This window comes from Taudactylus pleione, unplaced genomic scaffold, assembly GCF_031769625.1.
Source record: "Taudactylus pleione unplaced genomic scaffold, aTauple2 ptg000332l, whole genome shotgun sequence".
Taxonomy (NCBI): domain Eukaryota; kingdom Metazoa; phylum Chordata; class Amphibia; order Anura; family Myobatrachidae; genus Taudactylus; species Taudactylus pleione.
Window position 1 is genome coordinate 3,468,351 of NW_028284733.1, and position 15,498 is coordinate 3,483,848.

At 43.7% G+C, this 15,498-nt stretch overlaps 2 protein-coding genes across 2 annotated transcripts in view; one reads left to right on the forward strand and one right to left on the reverse strand.

The window, feature by feature from the left end:
• The window catches only part of LOC148509094 (phospholipase A2 inhibitor and Ly6/PLAUR domain-containing protein-like), a 198,357-nt gene that overhangs the window by 10,075 nt on the left and 172,784 nt on the right, over window positions 1-15,498 (reverse strand). The gene's annotated exons all lie outside the window — the stretch shown is intronic.
• Window positions 254-15,498, forward strand: part of LOC148509095 (sialic acid-binding Ig-like lectin 12) — a gene marked incomplete at its 5' end in the record, with an annotated part of 50,888 nt that continues 35,643 nt past the window's right edge. The window contains 2 exons of the mRNA XM_088443671.1: window positions 254-293; window positions 10,395-10,757. Of these exons, the coding sequence (XP_088299797.1) occupies window positions 254-293; window positions 10,395-10,757 (403 nt within the window). The remainder of the gene's footprint in view (window positions 294-10,394; window positions 10,758-15,498) is intronic.

Sequence of the window (15,498 nt, forward strand, 5' to 3'; positions counted from 1 at the left end):
CAATTTAGATTATGTGTTCTCCCTTCTACAAGGTTGAACAAATCTGTCAGTATGTAAAAATTTTCACAATGTGTTGTTTAGAGTCGGACTGGCTCACCGGGGATCCGCTGCCATGTGAGGACAATGTTGAGGGGTCTGTAACTTTTTGTGTTCTTCTATAGGAACTCTTAAAAAACTCATCATACAAAATTACTGCAATAAAAGAACAAGAGAAAGGACCTGACCACTACTTGGGATAATGAGCCAGTGCTCTTTTTGCCTGAAAGAGGCTTTTTTCCTATTTGTTCTTCAAGGTAAGATGACCAATTTAGCATTCTTCGATATATTTAAGGGTCAAAGCTTGGAGAGAGATAAAGTACCAACCAACCAGATCCCAACTGTCACTTTACAGGCTGTTTGGTTGGTACTTTAGCCTTCTCCCCTCTATCTCACTCTGAGCTTTGATAAATCTACCCCTATGTTTATTATTATTATTTTTTTTGCCACAATCCACAATTCAGACTATGCCTAATATGTGTGTGTGTATATATCTACATATATATATATATATATATATATATATATATATATAATGTATGTGTGTGTGTGTGTGTGTGTGTGTGGTACTATTTTTTTCATTATTATTATTAATAATAATATATTTTTTCTTGGCAAAACAAATTAAATTGTCACCATTAGGTTAGTTCCCTTTATACTAGAATGGGTAACATTCTTGCCATGATAGAGATAATAGGGCACATGGGGTGTTGGGTGTGCACCCATTTCTTTAATTTAAAATATAATAATATTTTCCATGCCAAATTATTAATTTCCTTAAGAACTGTAATGTGTAATGTATTAGAAATGTGTGCAGAACCCCATTTTGGCAAAACCATCCTATAGCATTTTGCTTCATATTCAGTTTTGGATTTGGATTTCATTAAAATTAGAGATGTGAACGGACCCCCGTGTTTTTGTTTTGTATCCGGAATTTCTTTCATGTTTTGGTTTGGTTTTGCAAAACAACTCTCATGTTTTTTTGCTTTTGGATATATATAGTTCTGTGGTTAGTATTCAGTTTTACTTAAAAAACCACCAGTCTGAAGAAATTAGGTTTTGGTTTTGAATCCAGAATTCATCTTGGTTTTTTCGTTTTAGTTTCGCAAAATCACCCTCACATGTTTTGGTTTAGGATCTGTATTTAAAAAAATAATAATGAAATAAAACAGTTAAATCATGTAATTTGGAAATGTTTGGTGTTGTTTAAATGTGTGAGGACATGAGACATGTGTTAAAAATTTATTTGCAGCATCTCAGTCCTCGCAGCGTTTAATTAACTTTTTAGCCCTGTGTGTTCCCGCATCCGTCTGCTAGTGCATGTGTGATCATTCTCTGGACACACATTTCCATTATCAGGTATATTATTTACTGTAAGAATGACAGGAAATGTAATGTTTAGAACTGTCTAGCTCTTGATGTTAGCCTGGTCCATATGTCTGTGTTATTCATAACCACTAGAGCAAGGTGACACCTCCCAGAACAAAAGACCCCCTAAGTTAATTCCCACCTCCCCAGGGGATGCTCAGGATTTACTCCTCCTTCCATTTGCCAGTTTTGTGCCTCACTTGAATCTCTCAGACTGAATGGAACCAACCCAGCAGGTGTTCGTCAGGGAAGTAATATCCGGAGGAGGTAGGAGAAAGTGACAGCATAAGGGACTCGCACCAATCAGGAAACGGTGTAATTAAACTGGGAGGTCACAATATCGTGGGAAATTGGAAGATTTCAAAACAGGTCACTGAAGGCAGCTGCTTGTTTTAGTCACTGACCTTGGCTAAGAGGTCTCGCTCAGCTAAGGTGCTTAGTGGAACGCATCACCAGTTCTGTGTGGATTTATACTTTGGAAATTCTGCAAGGACCTATATGCTATTCATTGCTGTGTGTTCTGTGATTAGCTTCTACTATATGGGATCCTGGAAATGACTGAGTGGACTTATACGCTATTCACTGCAGGTGTGATCAGGGTTAGTTTCTACTGTGGGGACTGAGGGTCTCTAGCTATTTTGTGGAATTGTTCTGTGATGTTATACTCTGCTGGCACTGCCTCTGTCCAGACTGCTACCTGTTTGTTGCCTGTTCACTGTATTTACCGCTTGTCCTGACATATTATCTGTTGCTGTGTGCTGTGGAAAAATAAACCATCACTTCGGTTTCATCTGCTCGGTGTCTGGGTGATTGAGATGACCCCGTATCCTCACATTTGGTGACAGCGACAGTGGGATCATTCAGACATCAATCAAGGAGCAGTGAAAGCATGAAGTCACTCACAATAAAGAAGAGAGTATCAGGCCATATGTAAGGAATTTGCAGTAAAGTGGTCCCAGCAACTGAGTTGGCGTCAGTCCTGTAAAAGGTAAAATGGTGCTAAGGAAAGAAAGTCAGTGCCTCAAGTCTCCCAGGGCAGTGAAGCTTGTGGATGGAGGTACGTTGACAAGTCGGCAGGCTAGGAAGCCGGATATGTTATTTATTATGAGGATTCAGTACATATGGGCGTACTGGAATGACGCTTGGAGGATGATTAGCGGGTGGAGAGTATCCAGCTTAACAGACAAATTGTGTTATCTGGGAGATGCTTTCATGCACTGCAGAAGTGAAGCAGTCACATGGAAGATGCTGGATGAACCAGAGTTTGAAGAATTCACGGAGGAAGTGATGGCTACAATGGCCCAAATGATACAAGGAAGCCACTGTACAAAGGCAGAAGGGCAGGTCCAGGATAAGTTGTCCTCCTGGACAGACCCAGAGGAAAGATCCAAAATAGGACTACTGCAACCCGGCCAGACAACCGAGGGGGTTGCCCCAAAATTATCTGTTACCAGTGGAGCGGGGTCATTGTCAGTGGGGCCCCTAAGCCCTCTGGAAGAAATAAACATGGAGGAGTTGATAGCAGAATGCCAGCTGCGGGGCATCTCTGGCCAATTCGGCACGCACAGGGAAATCCTTCAGTGTATACTCCAGGACCAGGAGGACCCCACCAAAGCGTTCTTTGCTTATCGGACATTTATCCTCTGTCACGGCCCATGGATGAGTGTGGGGGATCAGCTGGAGTGGCTTGTTGTGGCAGAGGAAGAGGCCTCAGATCGGGGGCTCTTGGATACCCCAGGCTGGTGGGACAAGTGTTGCAGGCTGGATGTGGAAAGGCACCATCTGCAACAGCTTCTCCCACACCCAAAGACACAGCTGCCCAGGGTACTATACTGGAAGAGGCTAGCGCCCGAGTGAAGGAAGCAGTGTCCACAATACAGGCACCCCAGGAGGAGTCGCATTACACCTTCCCTTTTGCTGAGGTGGAAGATGGAGACCTATTAACCAGCTGCCAGGGAATCTATAAGGATGGTGTCCGAGAGGAGATCACAGAGGTTGGGGGGTACTGTCTCCCTTCCCAACCACAAGCATACCAGTTGCAGATGGCGCCATGGTCCAGGCTGTTCAGCATATTCAGCTGGGAGAGGCCCATCATAATGGACTGGTAATGGCAGGCTCTTTTATTTCAATGGGGGAGGCTGAGGAGAAAATGCCCTGTGTATATCCTGCTATCCTAACTCCACCTGAAGGTTTTGAAGAATTGTTCCCGTTCACCTATTCAGAAACTGAGGAGTTGCAGGCAAATTGCTGGTATGTACCCTGTGATTTAAACGGAACTTGGGGAGCAAAGACTGTTAACATAACATCAGATCATAAATCAGAAGAGGATTTGTTGTCACCCTGTAATAACTCTGACAGTGGTGTGGACTGTAACTATGTGCCAGGGGATTTGCCTGCCATTAGTAAGATTCCAGCAAGTACAGACCAGAGGGATGTCAGGAGACAGCACTTGCAACCCCTTCTCACACCCCAGGGAGTAGGCACTGCACAACCCGGCCCCCTGCATCTCACAGAACACGAGGCATTTGTGGAGATAATTTTGGAGTGTTCAGCGGTTAAAACCCTGAGTGTTACCCCACCAGTTATCCTGGTGACCGGGCTAGTAGAGGGAGTTACCAAGGAGGAGGACTGCCCAGAAGAAGTTCCAGGTGAGACACTGGCTTTTGAGGTGGGAGGGCCGGGACAGGACCAGCCTGTCCTGGTGGCTCCCCTGCAGCCACTAACTGCATTGTTCCAGATAGAAGGTTCATCCGGGGGCCCGAGCAGTGAGGAACCCACATGTTGCACTGATAGTTGTCAGCCCTCCAGTTGGTATTTGGAGGAGGAAGGAATGGACACTGCCGTGGATGTGTCATGTACAGATCCCCAATATTTGCCTGCCCATGGGCAGCTGTTACTTGTACAAGGTGGTGAGGGGAAGGTACCCACTGCCCCTGTGTTCCAGAAGTGAGGGTATTAGGACGCCTGATTGGTATGCTCTCAGGAAATGGGTGGCATAATGTGAAGGGGGAACGCCTAACGTCTTACTTGAGGGAATTGCTAAATCCTCTGGTGGTTAAAGGGGACATGTTATATTGTAATTTTGTACTTGCGGATTGTCTAACTGGACTACTTCTTACAGCCTGGGTCTTATGTTACATTACTCTGTGGGACACTGGTGGCACACTCACCCACAATATGCTTTACCCAGCACCCCACCTCGCCCAGTCAGTAATGTTTCCTGATCACCCCTGGGAACAAGGCCTAAAAAGTGGGAGAGGAATGTGAGGACATGGGATGTGTGTTAAAAATTTATTTGCAGCATCTCAGTCCTCGCAGCGTTTAATTAACTTTTTAGCCCTTTTATGTTCCCCTTCCCGTCTCCTAGTGTATGTGTGATCATTCTCTGGACACACATTTCCATTATCAGGTATATTATTTACTATAAGAATGGCAGGAAATGTAATGTTTAGTACTGTCTAGCCCTTGATGTTAGCCTGGTCCATATGTCTGTGTTATTCATAACCACTAGAGCAAGGTAATACCTCCCATAACAAAAGACCCCCAAAGTTAATTCCCACCTCCCAAGGGGATGCTCAGGATTTACTCCTTCCATTTGCCTGTTTTGTGCCTCACTTGAATCTCTCAGACTGAACGGAACCAACCCAGCAGGTGTTCGTCAGGGAAGAAATATCCGGAGGAGGTAGGAGAAAGTGACAGAATAAGGGACTTGCACCAATCAGGAAACGGTGAAATTAAGCTGGGAGGTCACAATATCATGGGAAATTGGAAGATTTCAAAACAGGTCACCGAAGGCAGCTGCTCATGATAGTCACTGACCTTGGCTAAGAGGCCTCGCTCTGCCAAGGTGCTTAGTGGAACGCATCACCAGTTCTGTGTGGATTTATACTTTTGAAATTCTGCAAGGACCTATATACTATTCATTGCTGTGTGTTCTGTGATTAGCTTCTACTATATGGGATCCTGGAAACGATTGAGTGGACATACGCTATTCACTGCAGGTGTGATCAGGGTTAGTTTCTACTGTGGAGACTGAGGGTCTCTAGCTATTTTGTGGAATTATTCTGGGACGTTATTCTCCATTGAGACTGCCTCTGTCCGGACTGCTACCTGTTTTTTTCCTGTTCACTGTATTTACCGCTTGTCCTGACATATTATCTGTTGCTGTGTGCTGTGCAAAAATAAACCATCACTTTGGTTTCATCTGCTCGGTGTCTGGGTGATTGAGAGAACCCCGTATCCTCACAACATGCAATCTAAACCCAAGTTTTGTTTTTAAATACGACTTCCGAACTGACTGCAGAAGAGAACTGGGACTCTGTTCGACTCAGAACCCCAAAGTGATTCTGAACTCGGACTCGGTTTGACTCACAACACCTAAATTCGGTTGTTGGTTCTATGGGAACTGGACTCGCACATCTCTAATTAAAATTGATAAAAACAGCTAAGATCATGTAATTCAGATCTGTTTACATACAATCCAAAACCCGAAAATCAGTTTTTAAATCCAAGTATTAAACCAACAGCAGACCCGAGCCGGGACTCAGTACTCGGAACCCCAAAGCTCGGGTATGAATGGTTTTCAAGAAAACCAAACCACACACCTGTAATATAAATATCCATGAATTCCAAGATATAGGATGTAAATGCAATTATCAGCCTGTCTTGTCGATTATTTAAAGATTTATGAACCTTAGGTTAATGGTAGTATATAGGTTTCTGTGATTTACATTGCCACATATAATCATAATCATCTTTATTAATTATATCCTTTTGTTGTCTTCATTTAAAACTAATATGAATTTATCAGCTAATCTTTCAGTAGGGATTTCAATAAGTTTAATGTAAGAACCTCATTCACTTAGTACTCAATTGACTTATTTAATATAATCAGAGCAGTTCATATCCATTACCTCTCCTACTTTATCCGATGACAAAATAATAATAATTATTATTATTAGCATTTTTAGCATTTAATGCTTTAAACTCCTGGTTTGAGACATTTTTAATAGCTTTATTATACTCAACTACACAAATGTTGGAAAAACAAACGTGATAGTTCTTTGTAAATTGTGAGTAATTTTATTTTGTAAATACACTACACATTCGCAAACAAGCATCCTTTTCTCTAGTCGCTCCTTTACCATCTTATTACTGGTGCAAAACTATACACATCTTGCAGTGCGCCCGACTCAATGCATGTGCATATTGTGCCTTTTTTACATGTGCCCTTTCTAAGTGTATTTTTTGCTGCGTGTGCTACCAACTTTGAATGAGCCCCGATGTATTAGTTTGGTATCATGACAAATCACCACACTGGGGAAGGTTTTAGTGTTACAAACAAATGTGATATAAGGAGTGCATGGATCGGTACACAGGAGAAACCAGATAATCTCTCACAGCCAATGATGAGTCTTCATCAGGGACCTTCACAAGGACGAGCAAGGTTTAGCTGTAAGACAGCCATAGGTTGCAGCTATGACAATATCACCACAAGTTCATACAGTAGCTGATAATGACAGTCAGAGAAACAATGCGGTGGAGACATGATCATAATTAGGAACACACCAGAGGTCTGGATAAGAACTGCAAATTCACAGTCAGTGATTAAATAGAAAATCAGGGTAGTAGTATAATAGTCAGAAATTAGGCCAGGGTTGGTGTCAGATACTCAGAAATGTACTTTGTGATATACAGTATACTACTACAAACATAAATACTGTGTGAGCTCAGCATAACCTGAAATTTATGGACAGACCCATAGGCCCAACAACTTCCTATAGCCAATGATCGGGACATTGTCACATGCGCACATGAATGTGTGCCTATATCACAAAATGTGGCAGATTAGTGACAGTATAATGTACATATGGAGATGCTTACACTAACCAATGAGCATGGACAGAGAGTTGACAGCATCACAGGCACTGTGATAGAAACTAATTGAAACCACAAGAAGCTGGATACACACTGACAGATATATTGACCAATCAATTGATCGGCTAATATATTGCGTACAATAAAGAAAAAGAATATGTTCCCAAGCGCTCCTAATGGGAATAGTATAAATCACTACAAGTAGTACTCAATTTCCTAGAGCAAGTATTTCTGAGTCAATTGCAGTCCTATGTATCAGTGTGTGATGTTATAACACCACTGAAGCAATCACAGTGCAGTATTCCAGCATCAGTGTCACTATACCAGTAAAGTTTAGAATAGTTCACTGCAGCTTCAAGAATGTCATATCGTCACTACAAGCTTTAATTAAACTCCTTTACCCAAGGTCAAACCTCCTCTATGCAGACCTCTCAAATGTGCATGCATGTAAAACAAAAGAGGGTTGCCGACAAAGTGTAAAATCTTCACAGTTTATTGGAGTATAAAAACACACAAATGGATGTGTACCATGAATGACCTTTAAAGCAAGGCACACTGTTGTACATATAGGGGTATTAATGTGCTCCCCCTATATAGCGTTACCTTCCCAGTCTGGGTACACCAAATGTAATCACCAAAAAGCCACCATATATTGTGTGCCTGTCGGCCAGTGTGTACCAGTGATATGTCTGTGAATGACGTAATTCACAGACATATCGCATCGGCTGTGCTGCAATTATCTGCTCATCTTGCTGTTTGAATGGACGGACAGCCGACCACCCATATACTTGCAGCAGAGGCTGCGGGGAGGGGGGCACGACGCGACCCCGGGCCAGCAGGACCAGCCGCCAGATTATGGTTGTCCAATGTATATGAACAACCATCATCTGCAGATCAGTAGGTCTGCAGATATATCTTTTAGGTGTTTACCCAGCTTTAGGGAAGGGTATTGGGTGAGCAATGGGATGCGGGTGGGCCATAAATGTAGTAAGGATTATTAACCACTTGCCTGGAATGGTGGCATCATTTGTGACCACACCAGGCATTGCGTTATCTGATATGGTAGCAAACGATGAGACCTGTGAGTAATGCACAGTAGGTGGCTATAAGAAGATAATCTTCCTGCAGCCGCCACTAACAGAGGAACCTCCCGACCTCTCTGCAACCCTGCACCCTCCCCCAGTGACTGTGCTGCCAATCACTGCTGATCAGACAACACGGCAGGACCCCCCACCCGTGCGGCTGCAAAGAGGAGCACCCATTGGGAAAATGTAACTTAACTCTCACCATCCCACCAGTGCCTGGAAGCTAGATAAGTATTAAATGCTGTAGATGTTCTTGAGTTAATTCAATCATAAAAAAAAAAAAAAATTTGGAGCAGTTTTTGAAAAACAACTTTGTCAGTTAAGTGGTTAAAGCAGCTTAGTTTAAATCATTAATGGTTTCAAAGTTCCTCTTCAGAACTGTGGTTTGTAGATCCTGTGTACAGTGATTTCAAATGCATTTAATTTTTGTGTTACTGTTGGGAGGTCTGGAAATTACTAAACCTTTACTAGCACTGCCACATTATTATGGGATACGGTCAGTATCACAGCAAAGGGGATGCCGCCGTTTAGAAAACCGGCACTGGAATCCCGACACCTGTCAGAATCCCAGTGCCGACATCCTGACCACTAGCATCCAAAAGGTATGTAGTGGGGTGAGGGGGAGGGTTAGCGTTAGGGTTAGGAATTAGGGTTAGGCACTAGGGGGAGGGTTATGGTTAGGGATTAGGGTTAGGCACTAGGGGGAGGGTTATGGTTAGGGATTAGGGTTAGGCACTAGGGGGAGGGTTAGATTTAGGCCTTAAGGGTGAAGGGTTAGGTATAGGGTGTGGGGAGGCGGGGTTTAGGTTTAGGCACCAGGGTGGGAGCATTAGGGTTAGAGGTAGGGACAGGGGGAAGGTTAGGAAACATACCGCCAGGTGTAGGTATCCTAAGCAGAATGAATAAAACCAGTAGGCGCTAATTATTCCTGTCTGTTGTTGGTATATAACATAAACTAATTAGTTATCTGCTGTTCCAAATTAAGGCCCTGATTCAGAGCCGGACGCTCTGACCAGAGCGCACGCTCTGAATCAGGGCCCACCTCCATTAATATGAAGCGTCCTCCTGGACGCTCGTATATCTGTGGGTCACCACCCACAGCATATACGAGCGTGCAGGATGATGGTCGCGATGGTCTTGACCATCGTGACCATCGAAACTGCGAGCAAAAGCCTGCGGTTGGGTTTTTCAACCGCAAGGCCAGGAGTGATTTTGACTCTATCAGAGCCAAAATCACTCCCACTGACATCACTAGTGATGTCAGTGGGGCCGGCTTCAGACGGTAGGCGTTCCCTTGGGAACGCCTCCGTCTGGCAGGCACGCCTCCGGCACGCCCACCAAAGGGGGCGTGCTGTCAGTCACCATCGACAGCACGCCCCCTTTGATGAGACACTCCGAGCGAAGGAAAGTCCTTCGCTCGTCGGGTCTCGCGCATGCGCACGACAGAGCTCCCTCCGTCGTGCGCATGCGCAGTGGGGACCATCGACCCACTTGCGAGCGGACAGCCGCTCGCGAGTGAGTCTGAATGAGGGCCTAAGTCTCTGCAGACTTAACAAGATATTGAAATAGTGAAAGGATTTGTATAGGAACTGCACTTAGCCAATTAGTAAATATTTAAATCATCCTATACACAGACAATTTAAATCACAATTGACATAATTTACTCTCTTTTAATTGTGTATTTTTTTTTATTTATTTATTTTTGCTGGGATCCATGCAACATTATATGTGTATATCTCAATAATTATGTCAATTGTGATTTAAATTGTCTGTGTATGGGATGATTTAAATATCTACTAATTGGTTAAGCGCAGTTCCTATACAAATCCTGTCGGTAACCTAACCCTGTCGGGATTTCGGCATCAGGAATTTGACTGCCGGGATCCCAAGCACCGACATCCCATAACCAACCCCATTATTATTGTTATCTTATTTAAATATTAAAAAATTACTTTATACATAACTGCTGCTGACATTTTAGCGTATTGTGCATTTTTCCTTTTTTAATTTACTTGGTTTTTTTTTCAGTGTGCTTTTCAGGCTCAGAAAGAGTTAAATGGACATTTGAGTTCCCAGAATACATTGAAGTACTGAAGCATTCTGATGTGGTGATTCCCTGCACATACACTGCCCCGTCTGACCATGGAGCCGTCCATCTGATATGGTTTAAGTACAAACTGATTGGATACCCACAGATTTACAATGGTGAAAACCCATCTGAAGTAATACCAGAGTACAGAGGCCGCACATCTCTTGTACATAATGGCACAAACAGCTGCTCACTGAAAATCACTGATGTGAGAGAGACAGAATGGTATTATCCAGGAATAGATACAGATACAAATTCCTACAACCGAAATAATTCACAATGTGTCAAAGTGAAAGTATCAGGTAAATGTGCGTCATATATAAGAACCAGTAAAAATAATGAGACATACAGTACAATATAGTTATAGCCAGATAGAAGCATAGTTATGGTTACCACATTTTCATTTTCAGATTCCCGGAGAGGAGGCATGACTAGGGTGTATGACCAATACCTCAGTACAGCTACAACCACTTTATATGTCAGATTTGAGGCCATTACTCTAATGGAACCCATTTATACGCCTCAGGGCCTCATCTTGCCCCTTTATATCAATCCTGGATACATTTTAATTACATGAAATAATGTTCAGTCCTGACCTAATTTTTTTTGTCAGAATATTAATTACAGCTTTGGGAAGACTCGTAGGGTCAACAAGGTACTTGGAGGTCTCATTCATGCAAATGTTCTTTACTGGAGCTATGGGGCTGGTGTCCCCAGATTATTCCTCCCTCAAATCTGACTCCTGACCCATAAACTTGGCTTACACTTAGCGGCTATACAGCTGTCTGGTATAGGTTCACCATTTTAGTTCCTACAGGCAAAGTAAAAACACATGAAATCCCCAGAAAGACGTATATGTATCTACACCAGCTGAGTGTGATATAAAGGGAAGTAGAAAGAGGGTAGAGGGGAAGGTGCCTGGTGTGATGATGGGAGAGATTACTGGATGTTTGGTGAGACAGAGAAGGGAGGGAAATGAGATGAGGTGAGAATGTACAGGTAGGATGGAGAAGCAATGGCTACGGATAGGTTATGGGAGAGTTAAATTGGTTACTAGGGGGACTAAAGAATGACAGATGATGGGAAAGAAGGAGGCGGAGTACAGTGGGTGAGATGGCTAAAAGGACAATGAATGGTAGGTAAAAAGATGGAGATTGGATAAGATGGAGTAAAAGAAAAAGTACCAGGTGCATGGTGGTCGGAATGGGTCAATGGGAACGAGTGGAGGAAGGATGCTGCAGAAAGAAAAACCATCAGTTAATCAGGAAAACAGTCAGTCAGACAGGAAAACTGTTAGTCAGTCAGTGACATCCTGCCACAGCCAGAATACAAAGAAGGAGATGAGCCACGGGGTTGGTTCGAGCAGAAAAGAGGGCTGGCCAGTGTCACACTAACAGTGATGTCACCAGCATTGTGCCCACCGATGAATTTCCCAAACACCACATGTTTGGGATGAGCAAACCACAGGACAGTGCTCCTTATTTCCAGCCTGTCCATATTATGAACCCTGGTCAGGTGGCAAGCCTAAATCTTGTATTGGTGGAACTTTGCTCAAGATGGCTTGCAGTGGTGCAATGTTCTAGTGAAAAATCCATTTTCATAATTTATAGGATTAAGCGTAGAGATAAGTGGTGCAGAGCCTGGCACGGCCGCTCGTATAGGAACTCTGGCCCTGATTCAGAGTTGGACGCTCTGACAGAGCGCTCGCTCTGAATCAGGGCCGTCCTTCTAAATTTTTAGAGCGGCCTCCTGGCCGCTCGTATAGCTGTGAGTGACCATCCACAGCTATAGCGAGCGGCCAGGAAGATGGTTGCAATGGTCAAGACCATCGCGACCATCGGGCTTGCGATGAAACCCTTGTGGTAGGGTCTTGTTGCCACAAGCCCTGGAGTGCTATTGGCTCTATCAGAGCCGAAAGCACTCCCACTGACATCACTTGTGATGTCAGTGGGGACAGCCCCAGACGGTAGGCGTTCCCATGGGAACGCCTCCGTCTGGCCAGCCACGCCCCCAGCACGCCCACCAAAGGGGGCGTGCTGTCACTCAACATCGTCAGCACGTCCAATTTGGTAGCGAGACCCATAGTGATGGTTTGCCCGTTGCTATCCGGGTCTCGCGCATGCGCAAGACGGAGCCGGCTCCGTCGTGCTCATGTGCACTGGGCCAACATCGACCCGCTTGCGAGCGCTCAGCGCTCGCGAGTGGGTCTAAATTAAGCCCTCTGTCTTTTGCGTTTTCTACACAGAATTGTGAGTTACTGCAGGTCATAACATACCACCACTAGTAGTCAGTGTACCCTTCCATTTTACTTTTGTCACATTAGATATGTGGAATAAGAAGCATATGTTTTGAAGAAAAGTCTCTGGCAGGACAATTAGGGGTATATTTACTAAAGTGAGGGTTTTTAGAAGTGGAGTTGTTGCCTATAGCAACCAATTAGATTCTAGCTATTATCTTCTAGAAGGTGCTAGATAAATAATAAGTAGAATTTGATTGGTTGCTATGGGCAACATCTCATCTCTGTGTCTTGATATATGTTATCCATCTTGTCTCCTTTTTATGCTTACTCTGTCTTCAATACACTCAATTTGTTCTAGGCCATCAGTGTCAGTCTTAGTTCTTTTTCAGCCATTCCTCTGAGCTTTCTATTTATTGTGTGTGTTCCAATCAAATAGAGCCTTCTGAGACAAACATTGTCTTGAATAGTATTTACTATTCTAATGGCAGATCATATGGTATGGAGGTTTCATAATAGTGTAGCAATATAACCAATGCAGTCATAAGTAACATACTTCCATCTGGATAATACATAGTAAGTCTCTTCATCCTAAACCCCCTGTGTCTCTCCATCCTCATCCATCACCGATGTGTTTTTCTGGCCTAATTACCCTTTGTCTAATGAGCATCTTCCCCATGTGTGTCTCTCTAGCACCATACTCCATGTGTCTCTCTAACATCATCCTCCCTGTGTCTCTCCAGCACTATCCCATGTGGATCTTCAGCCCTGACTTACTTTCCCTGGCTGCCTACTCCTCTTCATTGCTTCACTTCCTTCAGGAGGTGTGATCTCATGTGTCATGGGTGCTGCACCAGAAGAAAAATGTAGGGAGCCTGGAGTGGAAAGTACTGAATTGTACTGGGCCCCTTCATTCCTGCACCCTGCTGAATAGAGTAGATGCACAGGTAGTGTTCCACCACGACTGGTCCAAGTGGCCCAAAATTATTAGGTAGTATGATGGTACAATGATTAGCTTGCTGTCTCACAGAATTGAGATCTTGAGTTTGATTCCCACCTAAGCCCTGTGTCATTTTTGTGTGGGCTTCCACTGGGTACTACTGTGCTCTCCCACACCACCCAAAAACATACATATACAGTAGGCTAATTGGCTTCTGACAGAAATAACCCTAGTGTATATGTGGGTATGCGCATGTGATAGGTAATACAGATTGTAAACTTCACTAAGGCAGGGACTAATGTGAATGACTGAAAAATTATCTGTGAAGCTTTGTGGAATATGTGGGTGCTATATAAATAGCTGCTAATAAATAATTTATAAATATTAGACCTGCCCAGCCCGCCCTGGTGGCCATGCCCCCCCACACACTTTGTCACACTTCTCTTCTGCCGGAACCTGGAAAATCTCTTTATGGCCTCAGATGCATTTCTGTGCATTGTACCTGGAGGTGCTATCAGCCCACAAATCAAGTCCACACAGACTCTGATTAAGATCTCATGAAGCCCAGGCAAGACACAGTAATCCCGCCCCCTCAGTGCTCATTAGCTCCTAGACAGGAACATACAATAGGTTGCCTAATGCATAAACCAGCTTTGAGCACCTCTTAGTTAAGTGAAAAAGAATAGAATAATTAAAAAGCATTTAATTGTAAAAGGGCAATGTGTAGGAAGCACTTAGGGGTATATTTACTAATGCACAGGTTTTTAGAAGTGTAGATGTTGCCCATAGCAAGCAATCAGATTCTAGCTAATATCTTTAGAAGGTGCTAGATAAATGTTAAGCAGAATATGATAGGTTGCTATGGGCAACATCTCATCTTCTAAAAACCTGCATGTTAGTAAATATACCCCTTAGTATAGTAAGAGCATGTTCCCAGGTCCTTGTCTCCTTTTTATGCTGGCGCTTTGCTGCTCCTCCGGCAGTACTAGCACTGGTGACTCTGGTGTCTCCACGTGCTTGGTTCCTACCGATTCTGTTTCATTGGTGCTGCCATCTTCTTCCTGGTCACATGATTCACTGTCCACCAATGGTGTCCCAGTTTTAGGTTACAACTCTAGGCACCAATCAGGAGATACCAAGCCCTATAAATAGGACTCCCTTTTGCACTGACTGATTGCCAGTGCAATGTCCTGGATACCCAGCATTCCTTGGCTCCTGTGAATCAGTCCCAGCTTTCTGTGCCTACAGTATTGCTGCCTGAATCCAGTTCTTCTGCAAATTCCTGCAGTCTGGAATCCTGCTTAGCTTGTCCCAATCTGGTAATTTGTCCAGCCAGTCCCAATCCAGAATCCTGCTCAGTCGATCCCAATCCTGAAATTGTACCAGCTAGTCCCAATCTGCTCAGCCAGTCCTGATTTTATCATTTGCCAAGCCGGTCCCAATACGGAATACTACACAGCCAGTCCCAGTCTGGTGACTTGTCCAGCCGATCCCAAACTGGAATTTTATCCAGCTGTTTCCAGTCCCAACCCAATAATTTACCCGCCGGTCTTAACTGGCAACATTCTTCAATTATCTCAAGTCCTGTCATCTATTTGTAGAGTATCTAGCTCAGCTTCAAGTTACTAAAGACTTTATCCAGTTCCTGTCTAGCTGCTTTTGTTCTCACCTTATCATGCACCTCATCCCTACCTATCTGTGCCTGGTCCTGACTATACTCCATAGGCACTTCATCAATTTCTTGCATTCAACAATCCTACTTACTCTTCAACAATGATCCAATCCAGGAACACAAAACCCTGTTAACCTCACGGCTAGCTTGTAAATTTGATTTTTTTTAAATAATGTAAATACATTGGCTCAAGGA